A 14604-nucleotide genomic window follows, 5' to 3' on the forward strand; every position below is an offset into this window, starting at 1 on the left:
TTTGAAGTCTCCGTGGATGAAAAAGAAAGCATTTGTGTGCATTTCTTCTGCGTTATTGTGGGAAAGTAGTTGGGAGGGATCCTTTCATCATGCGCAATGTTTTTCTACAATCTCGAGCAGGTGCGGAAGTTGGACTTCGCAGAGAATCAGATTCAGTTTTTCATTTTCTTTTTTTGTTTTCCCATGGGAACCTCTGGTACTATTTTTGTGAGCTTGACCTTGTTCCGAGGTCAGCTCTGCTTTACCTGCTTCCAAATATCTTGGGATTTGTTACTGCTTTTCTCTCCTGCTCCCACTGCTGGTTTTATGTCCACTATCCCTCAAAATATACTTGTCTTTTCCACCCGATTTATAACAAAGTTATGCTTCAGGATGACAGACACAAAGACAAAAGGTAGCATAAGCTTGAAGGGCTCGGCTCAACTAGTACAGGAATTTTTCCGTGAGATACACATTCATTCATTTGTTGAAGTAGTTGGGTCCTCGGCCAGCATTGTTTTAATCTTTTTGCATTTTCAGACTATGGCATTAACAGCATTCTATATCAAAGAGGATTATATCCTGGCGATACTTTCAAAAGAGAGAAGAAGTACGGTCTAACACTGTTAGTCACAAATGACGCTAAACTGCAACAATTTCTTGAGCCATTACTGAAGCAAGTTGAATGTTAGTTTGAGGCTTCTTCTATTCATGTTTTGCCGGTTTTTTTCAATCTCCTCTTTATCTTCGTCAAGTAGTTTTCCCGTAGCTATCCTTAATGTTCTGGACGCATTCAAAACTTTGCAATCTTATTCACTATAATGTCAGGACCTAAAGCTAAGTGAATAAGTTGGCTGATAGTTAGAATGGTTTTGTCCTTATATTTTGAAAGACTCGGACTTAAGTAAGAAATTCAACCTTCTAGGGAGAACCACAAACAACTTCTTGGAACTGCAATTAGATATCTGGTCCTTACCTTTATTATAGCAGTATCTTCAAGGTCTCAGTTCACCCTCTAAAAAGTAACAGCGTTTAAGAACAAGGAAGTAAAGTAATAAACTAGCGTGGATGATTCAGCGAAGGTTTGTAGGTCAAGCAGACCAACTTAAAGAGAGACCTTGAAAACTTTCAAGAGATCAAGTTCTACTTTTCGCATTTCTGAAGCTTTGGAAACGGGAAACAGATGCAAATTTTGATTGATTGATTTTTGACTTGAGATCAGTCCTTGTCTGGGATGTATAAGCGTTCATTAAAGCCAACAAATTACGAAGAAGACGAGCTTGAGGTCCTTATCAGAAAATATAGAGCTCAAAGTGTATATTACGAGTTTTAGGGTTGTATAAGGCCTTTCTCAATTTCCGTTTCCCTTAACGTTTGTCGCTACGAGTTGCCTTAGAATGCGCCATTTTTGGAAACGCTCTGAATCCGGCAGCAGCTCATTCATTAGTTTCATTTCAATAAGCTGCTGAAATGACCTCATTAGCTTTCGACCGTTCGCTTGTGGATGCGGCTCGTGCGAAGTGGTGGTGCATCTTCACGTGGCTCGTAGAAACAAACGTGGTTCTTCAATACGAACAGGAGAATTGAGGGAGATGTTCATATTCGTAATCTACTATACGAACTCTCTATTTTCCCACACTTCGCAACTTGATACGCTGCCTCTAAACCCCACGATTCCGAAATTGATGATGAACGCACCGGCTTCCAACAAATTCTGTTTTGAATTCGTGATTTTCAGTTTGGTTGAGCAAACGAAAACTGAAGCGTTTGGTGCTGGTTATCTCAGAAATCAAAACAAAAGAAGTTATGGAACGGTGGCAGTTCGATATTCAAACTGAAGAGATGAATGAGGAAGGGTTCGTATCATCCAAATCGATAGTTTTTGTCTTAGATTCTTTGAAATTAAAAGTTGTTCTTGCTTTCAAGTAATTTCTCTTCAGTGAAAATTCAACTAGGCAGAAGGATGAGAAGAAGATAAAGCAAGAGATGTCTGATGTAATTAGGTGAGTTCCGAATTGTTGCGAAATCTACTAACATATCTTGAACAGAAAGAGGATCATACACATCACAATTTCCTCGCTTTTATTTTCTTTGCTTTTATTTGTCCAACTTTATAATTGTCATAATTTCAGTTCTAGTTTTTAACCTTGATCAATAACAACTCTAAAACATTTTTTACGATCTTTAACTCTGTCTTTTCTTAATCAGCGCCTTCCTATAGACAAAATACTGAAATTGAATAACAAAAAACGTAAGTTGGGTTCTATTGCAATAATTTCTCTACTAAATAAAAATAAGTAATTAGATGAACCAAAGAGAATACTCACTTGTGTTCACTATTCTAGTGGGGCGCTCTCAGATGTTATTTTCTCCCTTAATATATTATACGAGGCCAAGAACATCTTTGCAGGGTGTTTTAAACTCAATATCGAACCTACTAACTGTTCTTTATCGTATACTCTTATTGTTGAATACGCCTCTCAAAATATCTATATGTTTGGCAAAGGCGAGATGAACTTTGCTTTGCATATCTGATTCCCTACCATGGGCGGTGATTGTCACCCATGCACGAAATAACGTTTTCTCAGCGGTGGTTTTTCATCACGCCTCGGAGTTTTTGCTTACACGTTGCAGTCAGGAAAGAAATATATTAAATTTTATCAAAATCGTTAAAATTACACTTTGGTTGCATTACCAGTTTTTTTTTTCTCCTCAACAAAAATTTTGCCTCATAACCAGGTGTAAAAGTTTATTACTTCTGTATCTCACAGAGACAAGATTATTGCAGACAAATTACCGCATCAGTGACATTTCTCCCCCTCCTCGAAGAGCCGTGCTCCTTTGATGTGCTAATCTATACTGGAAAAGAAACAGAAGCGCCCGTTGATTGGGTCGAAAGCAGCGCATGTCTCATAAAGAATAGCGAACAGGTAATCAGTACCGTGATATTTTCATTAACTCTCTTGTGCATAACGATTCTACGATAGTCTGGAGGAGCACTAATGATATCCGTGCCAAGTACTCCTTTCATTTTTTGTGTTCAGGTTCAACTTCGGTCATTCTCGACAGCAGTCCATTCTGTGAATACTAATGTCCAGTACAAGGCTGATCTTTAGGTTAGGATAGAGATGTGAGAGATGTACGTTTAATCCTTACTGTGTTACTATTTTCACATGCATTATGCCTGAGCTTTTTCTTAAGTGTCATTATCTGTAGGCCTTTGTTCTTCTAGACTCAAAAAGGACTATGTATGTGTCAAATATCTTCAGTAATCCTGTTCTGTGTACAACCGTCCACAAAACGAGTTTCTCATCACGTTTCGACCTTTTTTTTGTATTCTACGTATATTGTTTATGACCTGCTTATGTTGTACTTCCTACATAAGATAATTCCTAACTTTTTCTGAAGGAAGGCAATGACGACTTCTTGACTGTCGCAAAATCTGAGACCGGCGATATCGATTTCTAATTAATGTCGCGTTCTCTTTGATCTTTTCGGACGGCCTCACTTGTGCTGTTCATTACGTAATGTACTGAGAATTATCCCTGTGGCAGACAGCATCTAAACAATAGCGGCCCTCTCGTTTTGAACACGTGTACTTATGTTTTGTACATCTTCGTACGTTTATGCTTAATTTTCCTTCATATAAATATTCGTTCCACTCCAACGTTCTACAATGCAGTTTTAGGGATGTCATTATCCATATTTTAAATTGCAAACACATTGACGTATCTACGGATTTTTGGGGGCAATGATTAGTCTCTATAGTAGTTTTCACTTCCGGTAAGTTTTGAAGAAGAAATTTTATTGTGGAGCTTAGAATGCAACCGAGAGGATTCTGCTTATTTAGTGATTTAGTAAACGGTGATGAATAAATACTGTGGGTTTGTATCGTCAAGTCTGCTCAACCATTGCAGGGTTAATCACGGCTGTTACAATATCAGCATTGTTCTGTCTCGTTTGTAGTAGTTGACGCTCAGCTGCTCAGCTTTTTTCATAGTTCCATTCGGAAACGTTTCACACAGTATGCCCAAGGGAAGATTTCTCTCTCCTTTTCTTGCACCCTGTTCAATAAGTAAATGGCGATGGGTTAAGCGAATTATTTGTTCATATTTTTATATCACAACTATCATACTGCAGATGGTTCTAGCATATGAGTACATCAACATTTAGAATCTTAATGTTTTTACACTTTGTCTACTGCTACCCCAATTAGAGCTTGACCCTATGGTCTTCAAAAGATTGATGACGATTTCCCGATGATCGGGATTTGCTGCTGGGTTGAGATTAGTCTTCACTTGTGCGTCCTGTCAACAGATGTGTCTGTTGGATCTGACGGGTCATTCAGCTGCACGCATCAACTGATGCCTTTTTTATTTTTTGGGTATCACTGTCAATGGGAACTCCTTTTGAGGGAGTGCAGAATCTTCAAAATGTGAACAAAGAAATGATGGCATGAATCACTACGTAGGATTTGTTCCCAACATTATCGCTATTTATTCATTTTAATGGCGGTTGTAGTCCCAATTACTGCTCCAGTAGAGTTGAGAACTGAAAGCGTGGGGTGCATTTGCACAATAACTGTAACGTGCGCTTCTTTACGAAAATTCACGAACTTTTCTGGAAGAATCATTAACTGATTCTTCCATTCGTGATTTTTCTATTCATTTAGACAGAATATACACAATTATTCTTGCCGTTATTCATTCGAGAGGTCAAAACAGCGAGTAGCGATGTTTAGCTTGCAATGGGCTTCATTTACTAATATGAGCCCACTGCTATTTTGATAAAATAAATGAACTCATAAACATAACAAGTAAATAAGCATGAATATTGTAATGGACCGGTAATGAGTTCGAAACTTTAGTTCGTGGGATTCCTGTTTTCGTAATGTATTCGTCTCTCATCTGATATTTTCTGTCGTGACTGTGCAAAACAACAACAGTTTGAAAATTGGAAGTTGGTTCACTGCTCATTCCGACTTTGTGGATAACTAGAACCAAAAGGTAACAGAAAAACGAAAACATCAATAGGTGCAGTTCTCGACAGAACACTTTTCAACAATGTTGGATTGCGCTCTGCACTTAGTACTTGACGATTTTGTAAGATTGTGGATGAACGAACTTTGCTGGTTGTGCACCTCAGTCCACCATCCCATGAAACCAGGTTCTCAAGCATACGATAACCGACAGTAATCGAATGAGTTTCAAGTGGCGTACAATCAAGTTACGGTCATCTTTTTGTGTGCTACGTGGAGATGTACAGATGGCCAAATAGCGCTAATTGCGGGTGTCATTTCTGAATGCCTTACTAATACGTCAGCTACCTCAATTACACAGCGTCGAGTTCTCAAAGGAACTAATCAAATTAAGAAGAACACTGCTGAACTGCTCAAGCATTTTCTTCGTCCTATTCCCTTACTATGCAGAGTTTGTCGTAGTTGACTACGTGCTATGAGGATCTAATTGCCGTTAGCGAACGGTGACCGCTCAACATGTCCTTTGTTCCTGCAAAGTGTAGCATTGAGTATAAAGTTGGTGTCATATGAGTTGCATTTGTCGGCACCACATCGCTCAGCAGGATATTTCTCTGCCTAATGTACTCGAAAAATACTTGTCGTACTTATTTCATGCACCTTTTCGCCCTCCTTGATTTCAGCGAATGAATCAGAAAGAAGCAGAAACTAGCATTTGCGAGATTTTGCGCTTTAAATTTAAGATCACTATACTTTTTTATACTTTGACTACTAATCACTTAGGAATTACTAGATCTACTAGTGTTCTTTTTGGCACTCGTAGTAAACGAACTAAGTTAATGAATAGTTGCGGGAGTGACTTTCACTTGCTCTCTTCCCTCGTATCTCTCCCTCAGAAAGAAATCGTTAAATCAGTTCTACATTCGAGTAAAAACAACTTAAAACTTGCCGCAATTGCGCAAGCGATTGCGTGTGTGTTCGACGTGGCGCGCTGAAGTCAGCGGCTGCGAAGTGGGACCCTTACTCATCTGGGCAGCCTGACTTCTTTCTCCGCATTCGCATCCGCTAACTTCGCTCCGAGCGCAGTCATTTAGGGAATCGCTCGGCGCTTCAGATCTTGTTGTACCCAGTTTTTTTCTGAACATCTTCTCGCTGGAACACATGTCTCCATAAGCAATGAATTTTTGTGCTTATATAACGCGAAAACGTAAGTTTGTCTTGGAAAGACTTAACGATAAAAGAAAACAGATAATAGTAGCAATAATAAAACGATAGAAGGATAACTCCTCTGGCGTATCAAACTATTTAGGATGCGCCAACGCCTTTTACTGCAATTCGAAACCGTTGAGGTTTTGGAAAGAGTGTTGGCCTACCTATACAATGACTTGTGTATAATAATATAGAGAATAGAATGGGAAGAGTGAGAAGTTAAAATGCATCCTTTTTAGAAATTTTAGGGGAATCAGGGTAGTAGCGTCTTTTTTACGCATGTCAATATTTACTTAAAACTAATCAGCTGATTTCGTATAAAAAAATTTTGCTTGACATTTCTAACACGCAAAGGTAACTCTTTCCGTTTTATTTTACAGAACATTTTAATTTTTTATAACTTCCTTGTTTGAAATGTGAGACCCAGAACCAGATCTGTTCCATATTTGACAATGTATGTTAGCCGTGGAAAAGAAGTGAAGTAACAAAAACTACAAAAAGACGGCTGCAGTTTTTATGCAGTGGAATCAGATATCTGTAAATGTCAAAGGTGGTTTGTCAGGTAGAGTAACGATTCCTATTTATTTTAACCTGATGAAATAACAACGCTATTTAAGGGGACTTTTAATGTTTACTATTCTGTATCAGCAAAAAAGTGCTGTGGAAACGTCTGATTGTAGAAGAACCTGGAAGAACAGGACTACGCATTCTCCATCGCAACTGATTTGTGACCCAGAGTACTTTACGTAGATTACACAACATGAGCCAATTAGTGACGAATCATTAGGAATCGTCTAAAATTGCCTCCAGTCAGCACCAAATCGTTGACCATCGTTACCCAACGAACACAAGCATTACATAACAGACGATTGACCGTAGCGCGTCGAGTTACAGCAGCCATGTTGGGCAGGTGGATGCGAAGAAGATTAGCAGGAAGATTAATTGGCTACTCCGTCACTGGATAGATCCCATGGCTTTTCTCCTCCACAGATTCGTTCTATTTCCTCGAATTTTCTTCCTCGAAGAAACGGTGTCCACGTTCTTCATTCACGATCCACAGCTCGGTTCGAACGAATGTGATGCTCAATGGGGCGCGAGAATGGGTCATGTAAATCAAAGTGCGTAGTGAGGCCGTTTATGGAGGTCTCGAATGGGATGCCAGATGTATCGAGATCAACGGATAGAGGACAATAGCGGAAGCTTGCTGATAGATAGAACTTCCCCCTCTTTCCTTTCCTCTATTGATCTCTGTCAAATCATTACAACAAAATCAACTGAAGTTAAAAATTGAGGTGAAATTTTTTCTTACTCTTCGTACTTTTTTCTGATCTGATCTCTGTTGGCGGTAATCGTACGCGTAAAAATTTCAAGAACGGAAGTGTAGGAAAGAAGTATAACATAAGTTAAAATGTATCTGCCTAAGTGCTTTGATACTGAACAGAAATATGGAGAGAATTTTCCAGAAAAGAGCGAGTATACATGAATTATTGGAGTACTGTACTGTACTGTACTATATATACCACCTATGTAGGTTCTTCCTGAGACAACTGATAACAATAACGGACACGCTCTCACAGTGCACGGTTGCGCACCGATTGGATATATCCAGAGGGTGCACTGAGTGAATGTGCAATTCATTGATTTTAGGTTTCCTAGAGTACAGGAAGGATATAAATACACACGTAATGTTGGTTGCAATTGTAATGTCTTAAGGTATCTTGACATATTTTCTTTCTAAAAGGTACTGGATTTACGCATTTATGTGTCTAACCCTTAACCTGACAGGAAGAAATGGAGAGATGACCTTTACTCAATTAGAACAAGTAAGATATCCAAGGAACAAGGGAATAAGATTATGCAATGATACCAAGAATTTAAAAACAACCTGAGAAAAGGAATTTAGGGAAAATAACAAGTACTTGCCTGTAGAAAGCAGAGTGCATAGATGGAAGTCGCTTAGCACTATTAGCAACTTTATATTAAGATTTGAAAGAAAGATTTTATGGGCTCCGAGAGCAGGAAAAAAACTTCCTCCCTAGGATGAGCCATATACATTTCTCTGTATTTCTATATCAGTAACACGATTTCACCGGAAAGCTGGAGAAAATATTAACTGAGTGTTGGTGGCCTTATTTAGCTCTTTTGTGTAGTATAATATGATTACACCTATACAAAATCTAGTGAACCTCCTTCCGTATATAAACTGTTCTTTTAATTTCTTCTAAAGCGTAAAAGAAGAAACGGGACCGAATGAAATCGCATGTTCCGTCACTATATATAAAACAGAGGACAAGAAATCATTTCGATTAGATAACGTCTAGATGCCTGAAGCATTTGGAATTTCATTTTACTTATGCTTACGCTTATTTTAAATCAAAACAAAGGGAACATCCATAGACCTATGATTTAGTTGAAAATTCAGTAGAATTCGTTATTGAAATTCGTTATTGAACAGTATATTTGCTTCATTTAGGTTCATTCAACTTCAACATTAGGTCGTAGAGGTTACCAAAAAGTAATCTAAAGAGAGTTACATGTTCCTTATAGGAGAAATTTACAAAAGTTTTGAAAAATCTCATTTGTTGTTATTTTTTCGATTTTCTTCACCAGCCAAGCTTCATTATAGGAAAAATAGCGTTGCTTAGAGTGGGCCTTTCTAACCAAAAATGAAGTCGCATCACACTATGAGGTCTTCCGTGAGGATAGCAAATTTATGGCCTCTGAACAGTGAAAAGGAACAACTACCCATCATTTATGTCTTGGCCGTCATCTATGTCAGGATTACGGCATCGCTTCATAACTAGAACTGTTAGTAACTGTGAGTTAAATGTCAGAAAGCTTGAGTATTTAGGTATTATTCAGTACATATTTATCTAAACTTATTTGATCTTAATTGACTTCAGTGCAGATCTAATTGTTTTCAAAAGTTGTGCTATTAAATAATGTTTGCAATCCTCAGGCTTCAATATTTCCTAAATATCTTTAAAGCTATTTAGGACACATCTTACACTAATCGTCTAAGAAATAACGAATGTCCAAGCATTTCACATGTTCTACCGTTTGACCTCGCAAACCGATGACGCAATGAACTCTACGGTAACATTTGTTGGCCCTCATCTATGTCTTGATTACGGTAATCCGCCTAATCCAATCAAGCGCCGCCCCGCTGATGCATCGCTCCGCCCCGTCTCACGCAGGGGTCCTCACGATGTGAAGTGGTGACAGTCTCATCACCTATTCCATCATGCAGTTGTACTATCCAACCTCCTCTCATTATTCTTATCCAGAACCAGATGCGCAGGTAAACCAATGTTCAAAATAACACGTGGTATCGTAAGAAGAAAAAAAAACTAATGGAAAATTCGCTCAAATGTTCGTTAGCTATGTAAACAAAGAGAATTCCCAGTTAATAGTTGTAGTAAATGATGATTTTAGGCCAGTAGTATGCACGCACTCATGGAATCGCCATCTTTTCCGCCTGCATACCCATGTCATCAGCAAAATAATGAGCAAACGGTTAGTCAACTATAATATGTAGATGTATAACGTGTTGCATCTACTGAACCATGCAATAAAACAACCATATGTTAGGAATCATAGATGTAGGAAAGGTTTTCAAAGATATAAAGACGATTCTGACGAAACGAAGATCTTAAGTGTTTGGAAATTTTTGGTTCGTCGAACAGAAAAGAACAGGATAAAAACACATTGGTAAACGCCGGATTTGCTTTGATGCAGACGATGGGTGATGCAAAAGTACTAGTGTCTCTTCGTTTTCGTTGATTTTTGAGGAAGTTAAGACGAACGTTACGACAAATTTTTCATGAAATGTTCGATGTTCTCCTGAAAATTTTTTCACATAGAAACTTCGAAATTACGAACGACTTTTCCTTCTTTTAATTGCTTTCAAAGCTATGAAAAGAAAGCCTAATTTAGGTAAAACGTGAGAAACGAAAGTACCGTTGCCGCAAAAGAAGTCCAGCTACTATTGAACGAGCACGTGTAGTACGGAGAGATAAGGTAAGGTGATCGAGCTACAAAATGATCGTCTCTCTTTTAGGAAGAAATATAATAGATAGATTTACAGGAGTATCGCTGAGTAATTTTTTTTGCTAATTAAAGGCATCACCTCACGAATCTGAGGTGGTACGGATTTCAGGTGGACTATTCGTATACGGCATATTAGATTATGGAAAGGGGAGTGATTCCGTCTATTTCTTCCTAATTGCCGTAAACAAACGGCCCGGAAGATGCGGCTTCGGCGTTCCGGCGCGCTATTTTCTACAGCGAGGTCGATTGGAGCGCGTTAGCCTTGTGCATACGCTGCATCTTCCGGACCGTTTTTTTACAGCAATTAGGAAGAAATGAACGTAATCACCCCCCTCTCCATAATCTACGATCCCGTATACGAATACTCCACCCGAAATCTGTACCATTTCAGACTCGTGGGGTGATGCTTTTAAGTGGATTATCTGTTGGTAAAACAAAGTGATCAGAAACTCGTTAGGTTTTTGTGAGAAGTTCTACAGAATCCAAAGAAATAATAGCGAATGTACGCGAATGTACGTTCCTCTCCATGCGTTTCATTTCTTACATTTCTATTGCATTTGCGTTCTTTTTTACCTTCCTTATTTTTTAATCTTATTTTTACTCTATTTTTCTTTATCTTTGTCTTTATTTTTTTCTTGAACTTCTCCCAAAACGGTCCTAAGTACTGTTTTTATTCTAATTGTTCTTTTTAATTTTTAAGGCGAATGCTCGAGAGCGTCGTCGGATGAATAACTTGAACGATGCCCTGGAACATTTGAGGACAATACTGCCAGCAGTCCCTGACGAGCCTAAAATGACAAAAATCGAGACGCTTCGAGTAGCGCAAGGGTAAATCATGCGCCTATTTCTTCTTTTTTTTCTAACCTAAAATATTGTTGTGTCAGTTCAGGTACATCAATTTTTTGTCGTCGATCCTGAAGGATATCGATAGCGGCCCATCCACTGCCGAAAATACTCCTTACACAAGTCCTGCGTATCCTGCACCGGTCTGGCAGCACACTAATGCCGGCCAATGAAACGTAATTGTTGTGTAAACTTTGCTGAATGCGTCGTATTACACATGTACAGCTAATCTATCCACCTTTGCATTTATTCTGGTCTTACACTTACTTATTCTATGTATATCGGATAAAGTATCTTTTTTTAATGTTCGAAAGAAGAAAAATTCCTCAAGATCCCACCACCTGTCTAATTTCAAAAATTGCAACGAGAAAGCTTTGTTGAATAGGAGAACTGTTAAATTTCAATTACCCTACATGAACAAATCCAATTACCCCATTATTTTACCCAGAACGGTGGTCACAGGAAATACCTGAAGAGGTCAAATTAAGAAGAAATAGCGCTTAAAGCAGTGGAGCGACAAAATCCTGCTGTGCAATGTACATGGATAAGTGATGTGACGCGAAAGCATGACCTAGGAGGGATCAAGAACGTGTTCATCGGCATTGCGCAACGGGACGAGATGACACGTTCAGTGGCACTGGAAAAGGATCCCCTTCGATAACAATGCGCTTTGAAAACCTTGGAACATTTCTAAGCAAGATTTAAGTGAGAAAATATGCATTAGTTGCGAATTCGCACCGTAGCTGACAGTAAATCTGCGATATCAGTAACCCCTCGAATATGAGAATTCCTCTCCCTAAAAGAGTTTATCAACTGTCGCATGCCGCTCTCTGAACAGAAAAGCGAAGATATTTACTGAAAAATAATGGAGCTATGTACTAGCACTTTTCCGCTTAGCTTATGTGGTTCATAAGCTCCGAATTGTGATTCCTCTCTAAATCTAAAATTCTCTAAAACTAGATCAGAAAATGTCGATAATCACACCCATGTCCACTAGAAAAAAAAAATCTTTGAGGAAAAGTTCAAATCCGGTGAAATAAGTTCAATGATAGATGAAGATGAGGCAAACCATGACATTCTAAACATGACACTTCTTTGGCAGCAGTCGCAAAGGATTGGAGTCTAACCCGAGTCACATCGGATAGTCAAATAAGTTGCAAATATGGGATAGATCCTGTTTTCTCATTCGCTCTATCTCTTACAGAGGTCCCAGCTGACTAATACTCAAACGAGTCTTTGAAAAACTGACAAATGGGCAGAACCTACGACGAATCGGATAAATGGGTGATTGAAGCTAAAACGTGCGCAACACCCAAATATTTTTGCCTTTTTACCAAGGGGATAGCAAAACTGTGCAGTTTTTCTTACCAGGCACCGAACTGTCGAGGTCCAAATACTTTAAGAAGAAAAATCAGTCTAAGTAATTAATGAAAAATCCATGAAGGATTGGAAATGGATTTGTTCAAGTTATCAAAGGGACGAATACTCTGAAAATTTTCCTTCTTTTCTCGCATTCCGAATGAAAAGAAGCTGTTTTTGTTCGTATACGTTGAGAGTGAGTGAGGCTCCCTGGAGACCTCCTCAGGGAATTTTAGAAAATTCAGAAATCTTGAAGAAAATAGGGAATTATCACTTTGGAGAGGGGCTTTGCATGCGACAATTGTTCCATTACTTTTTCTATTACTGCGTTTACAAAGAAAAAAATCACTAGCACAGAATTTCTCCACCTGCGCTTGTAGGAGGATGGCTAAAGAACCAAAAAAAAATGTCTGTAGAAGGAGGCTGCAGCATTACAGCACAAGGAAATAATACGAATATGAATCGAGAATTAAAAAAAAATTGTTGGTTGATATGGAACAGAACAGAGATCTTGAGCAATTTTGAACTTCTTCTTGACAAAGAAAAAATTCTGGGCCCCTTGCTTTGAAACAATACGTTGATTACGAGCTTCAGAGAAAACGAACTACGAGCAGTTCGCCAAGCCATTTCTTATGCAGCGATCGCCCCAACGTCGCTGTGTAATAATTGTTCTTTTGTGTCATCGAACATAGTTTACACGCTAAAAACTTCACTGTTCATGCATTTATCGGATTCTGACTACAAAATGAATTGAATGAATGAATGACTCGTCTTGATTTTGCCTAAAGTTTTCATCAGAGGAATAAACACACTAGGATGAAACATTATGGTTTCGTCCATGCTATGCTGAAAGGTCGCAAACTTTGAGGAGCGGGAGCTACTGCCTGCATCCGTCGCGGACGCGGTGCAACAGCCGGGTTGAACGTGTTCGGTGTCGACCTTAGGCGGTCCAACAAGAATAGGTATTGAATGAGACGTTCCGAGTTCCTTTCTCGAGAGTGGATCGAACCCATACATGTGTTTTAGAATATCCGGTGCACATAGTAGCTTAATATCTCAAGAATACTTCTGAAGATTCTGTTCCACAATTCTTTAATTGTCGGTTTTAAGCAGTTTTTACGCGAAGATTTTTTTCTATTATTTCAAGATCTCCATTGATTTTGTATATTTATCAGTTCGATTTGTCTACTTTTGCGCGTTTTTGCGATATTCCAGAACACAAATATTAAGTGGTATTCAGCTGCCTCTTTCTTAGGTCAAAAAGAGAAAAGAAACGGAAGAATATTCATTGCGGACAATTCATAACCACCTGCATATGCTGCACCAGCATTGCAGATTTTTGCCAGCAACACTGCAGGAATTCTTGAGACGTCTGTGCACGGCGTTGAAGAAAATCAGCGGCGCAAATGATCAGGACCTCTAAATTGAATTAAATTTGAGAGAAGGATGATTTAAAGGATAAAAGGACAAAGTTTCTGGCGTTAATCAATCCGCTTGGGATGCGCCCCAACGTTCACTTCAATTCAGAATCGTTTGAGGTTTACGAACGTGTATCTGGCCGATACAATGACTTGCGGTGGCTAGCCGATGTGTCAAGTCAGTGCTTTTATCCTCCCAGACAAGTCTGGTACCAATTTATCGACCCCGGAGGGATGAAAGGCTTGGTCAGCACTAGGCCGTACTCGAACCTCCGATCGATCGTGCAGGAAGCGGAACCTCTAACCGCTACACCACACCCGCCCCGATGATTACTTGATCAATTTTGAAGGGAAAAAACAAATCCTAGACAACAATTTCATTACAAGCACTACAAAATTAAAAGTAAATATCAAACGAACCTGAATCTAAGGATCTGAGCCAAGGTAGCCAATGAGAGGACCGCAAACATCATAGTGAGAGTTATGAGTGAAGTGTGGGAGAACATTCTGAAATATTTTCCATTTATTTTATTAATTCTAATTTGTCCACGGATCCCCTCACTAGAGGGATCACAGCCGGTTAGTCGCGAGGCTACGTGGCGCGTCCCCGGGTGGCGGATAGGGGGCTAATCGCGGACCAAAAGCGACCTTGTGCTTGCCCAGAGACGCAGATGGATTCAGGGGATGGACTCCCTGTTTCTGCTGAGCCAGGACTGACTCATGACATCCTTGTATCCCGCACGTCGGTCCGGCCAAAAGCCTGCAATCAAG

General features: G+C 39.2%; 1 protein-coding gene across 3 annotated transcripts; it reads left to right on the plus strand.

The window, feature by feature from the left end:
• Positions 1–16: 16 nt before the first annotated feature.
• On the plus strand, positions 17–11229 carry RB195_002633 (uncharacterized protein; the record flags this gene model as incomplete). Of its 3 annotated transcripts, XM_064199984.1 has the most annotated exons (13): positions 17–120; positions 372–442; positions 520–666; positions 1718–1835; positions 1920–1982; positions 2768–2909; positions 3024–3050; positions 3101–3118; positions 3212–3295; positions 9599–9679; positions 10100–10183; positions 10914–11041; positions 11103–11229. In XM_064199984.1, the coding sequence occupies 13 exons, from the start codon at positions 17–19 to the stop codon at positions 11227–11229; spliced, it is 1194 nt and encodes a 397-aa protein (XP_064055865.1). The 3 variants fall into 3 exon arrangements, with proteins under 3 accessions (XP_064055865.1, XP_013297092.1, XP_013297093.1); XM_013441638.2 differs by lacking the exons at positions 17–120; positions 3101–3118; positions 3212–3295; ... (2 more) ...; positions 10914–11041; positions 11103–11229 and having other exon boundaries at positions 373–442; positions 3024–3095; XM_013441639.2 differs by lacking the exons at positions 17–120; positions 372–442; positions 520–666; ... (4 more) ...; positions 3101–3118; positions 3212–3295 and adding an exon at positions 9408–9464.
• Positions 11230–14604: the final 3375 nt, after the last annotated feature.

The sequence above is a fragment of the Necator americanus genome, chromosome IV (genome assembly GCF_031761385.1).
Source record: "Necator americanus strain Aroian chromosome IV, whole genome shotgun sequence".
Classification (NCBI taxonomy): Eukaryota; Metazoa; Nematoda; class Chromadorea; order Rhabditida; family Ancylostomatidae; genus Necator; species Necator americanus.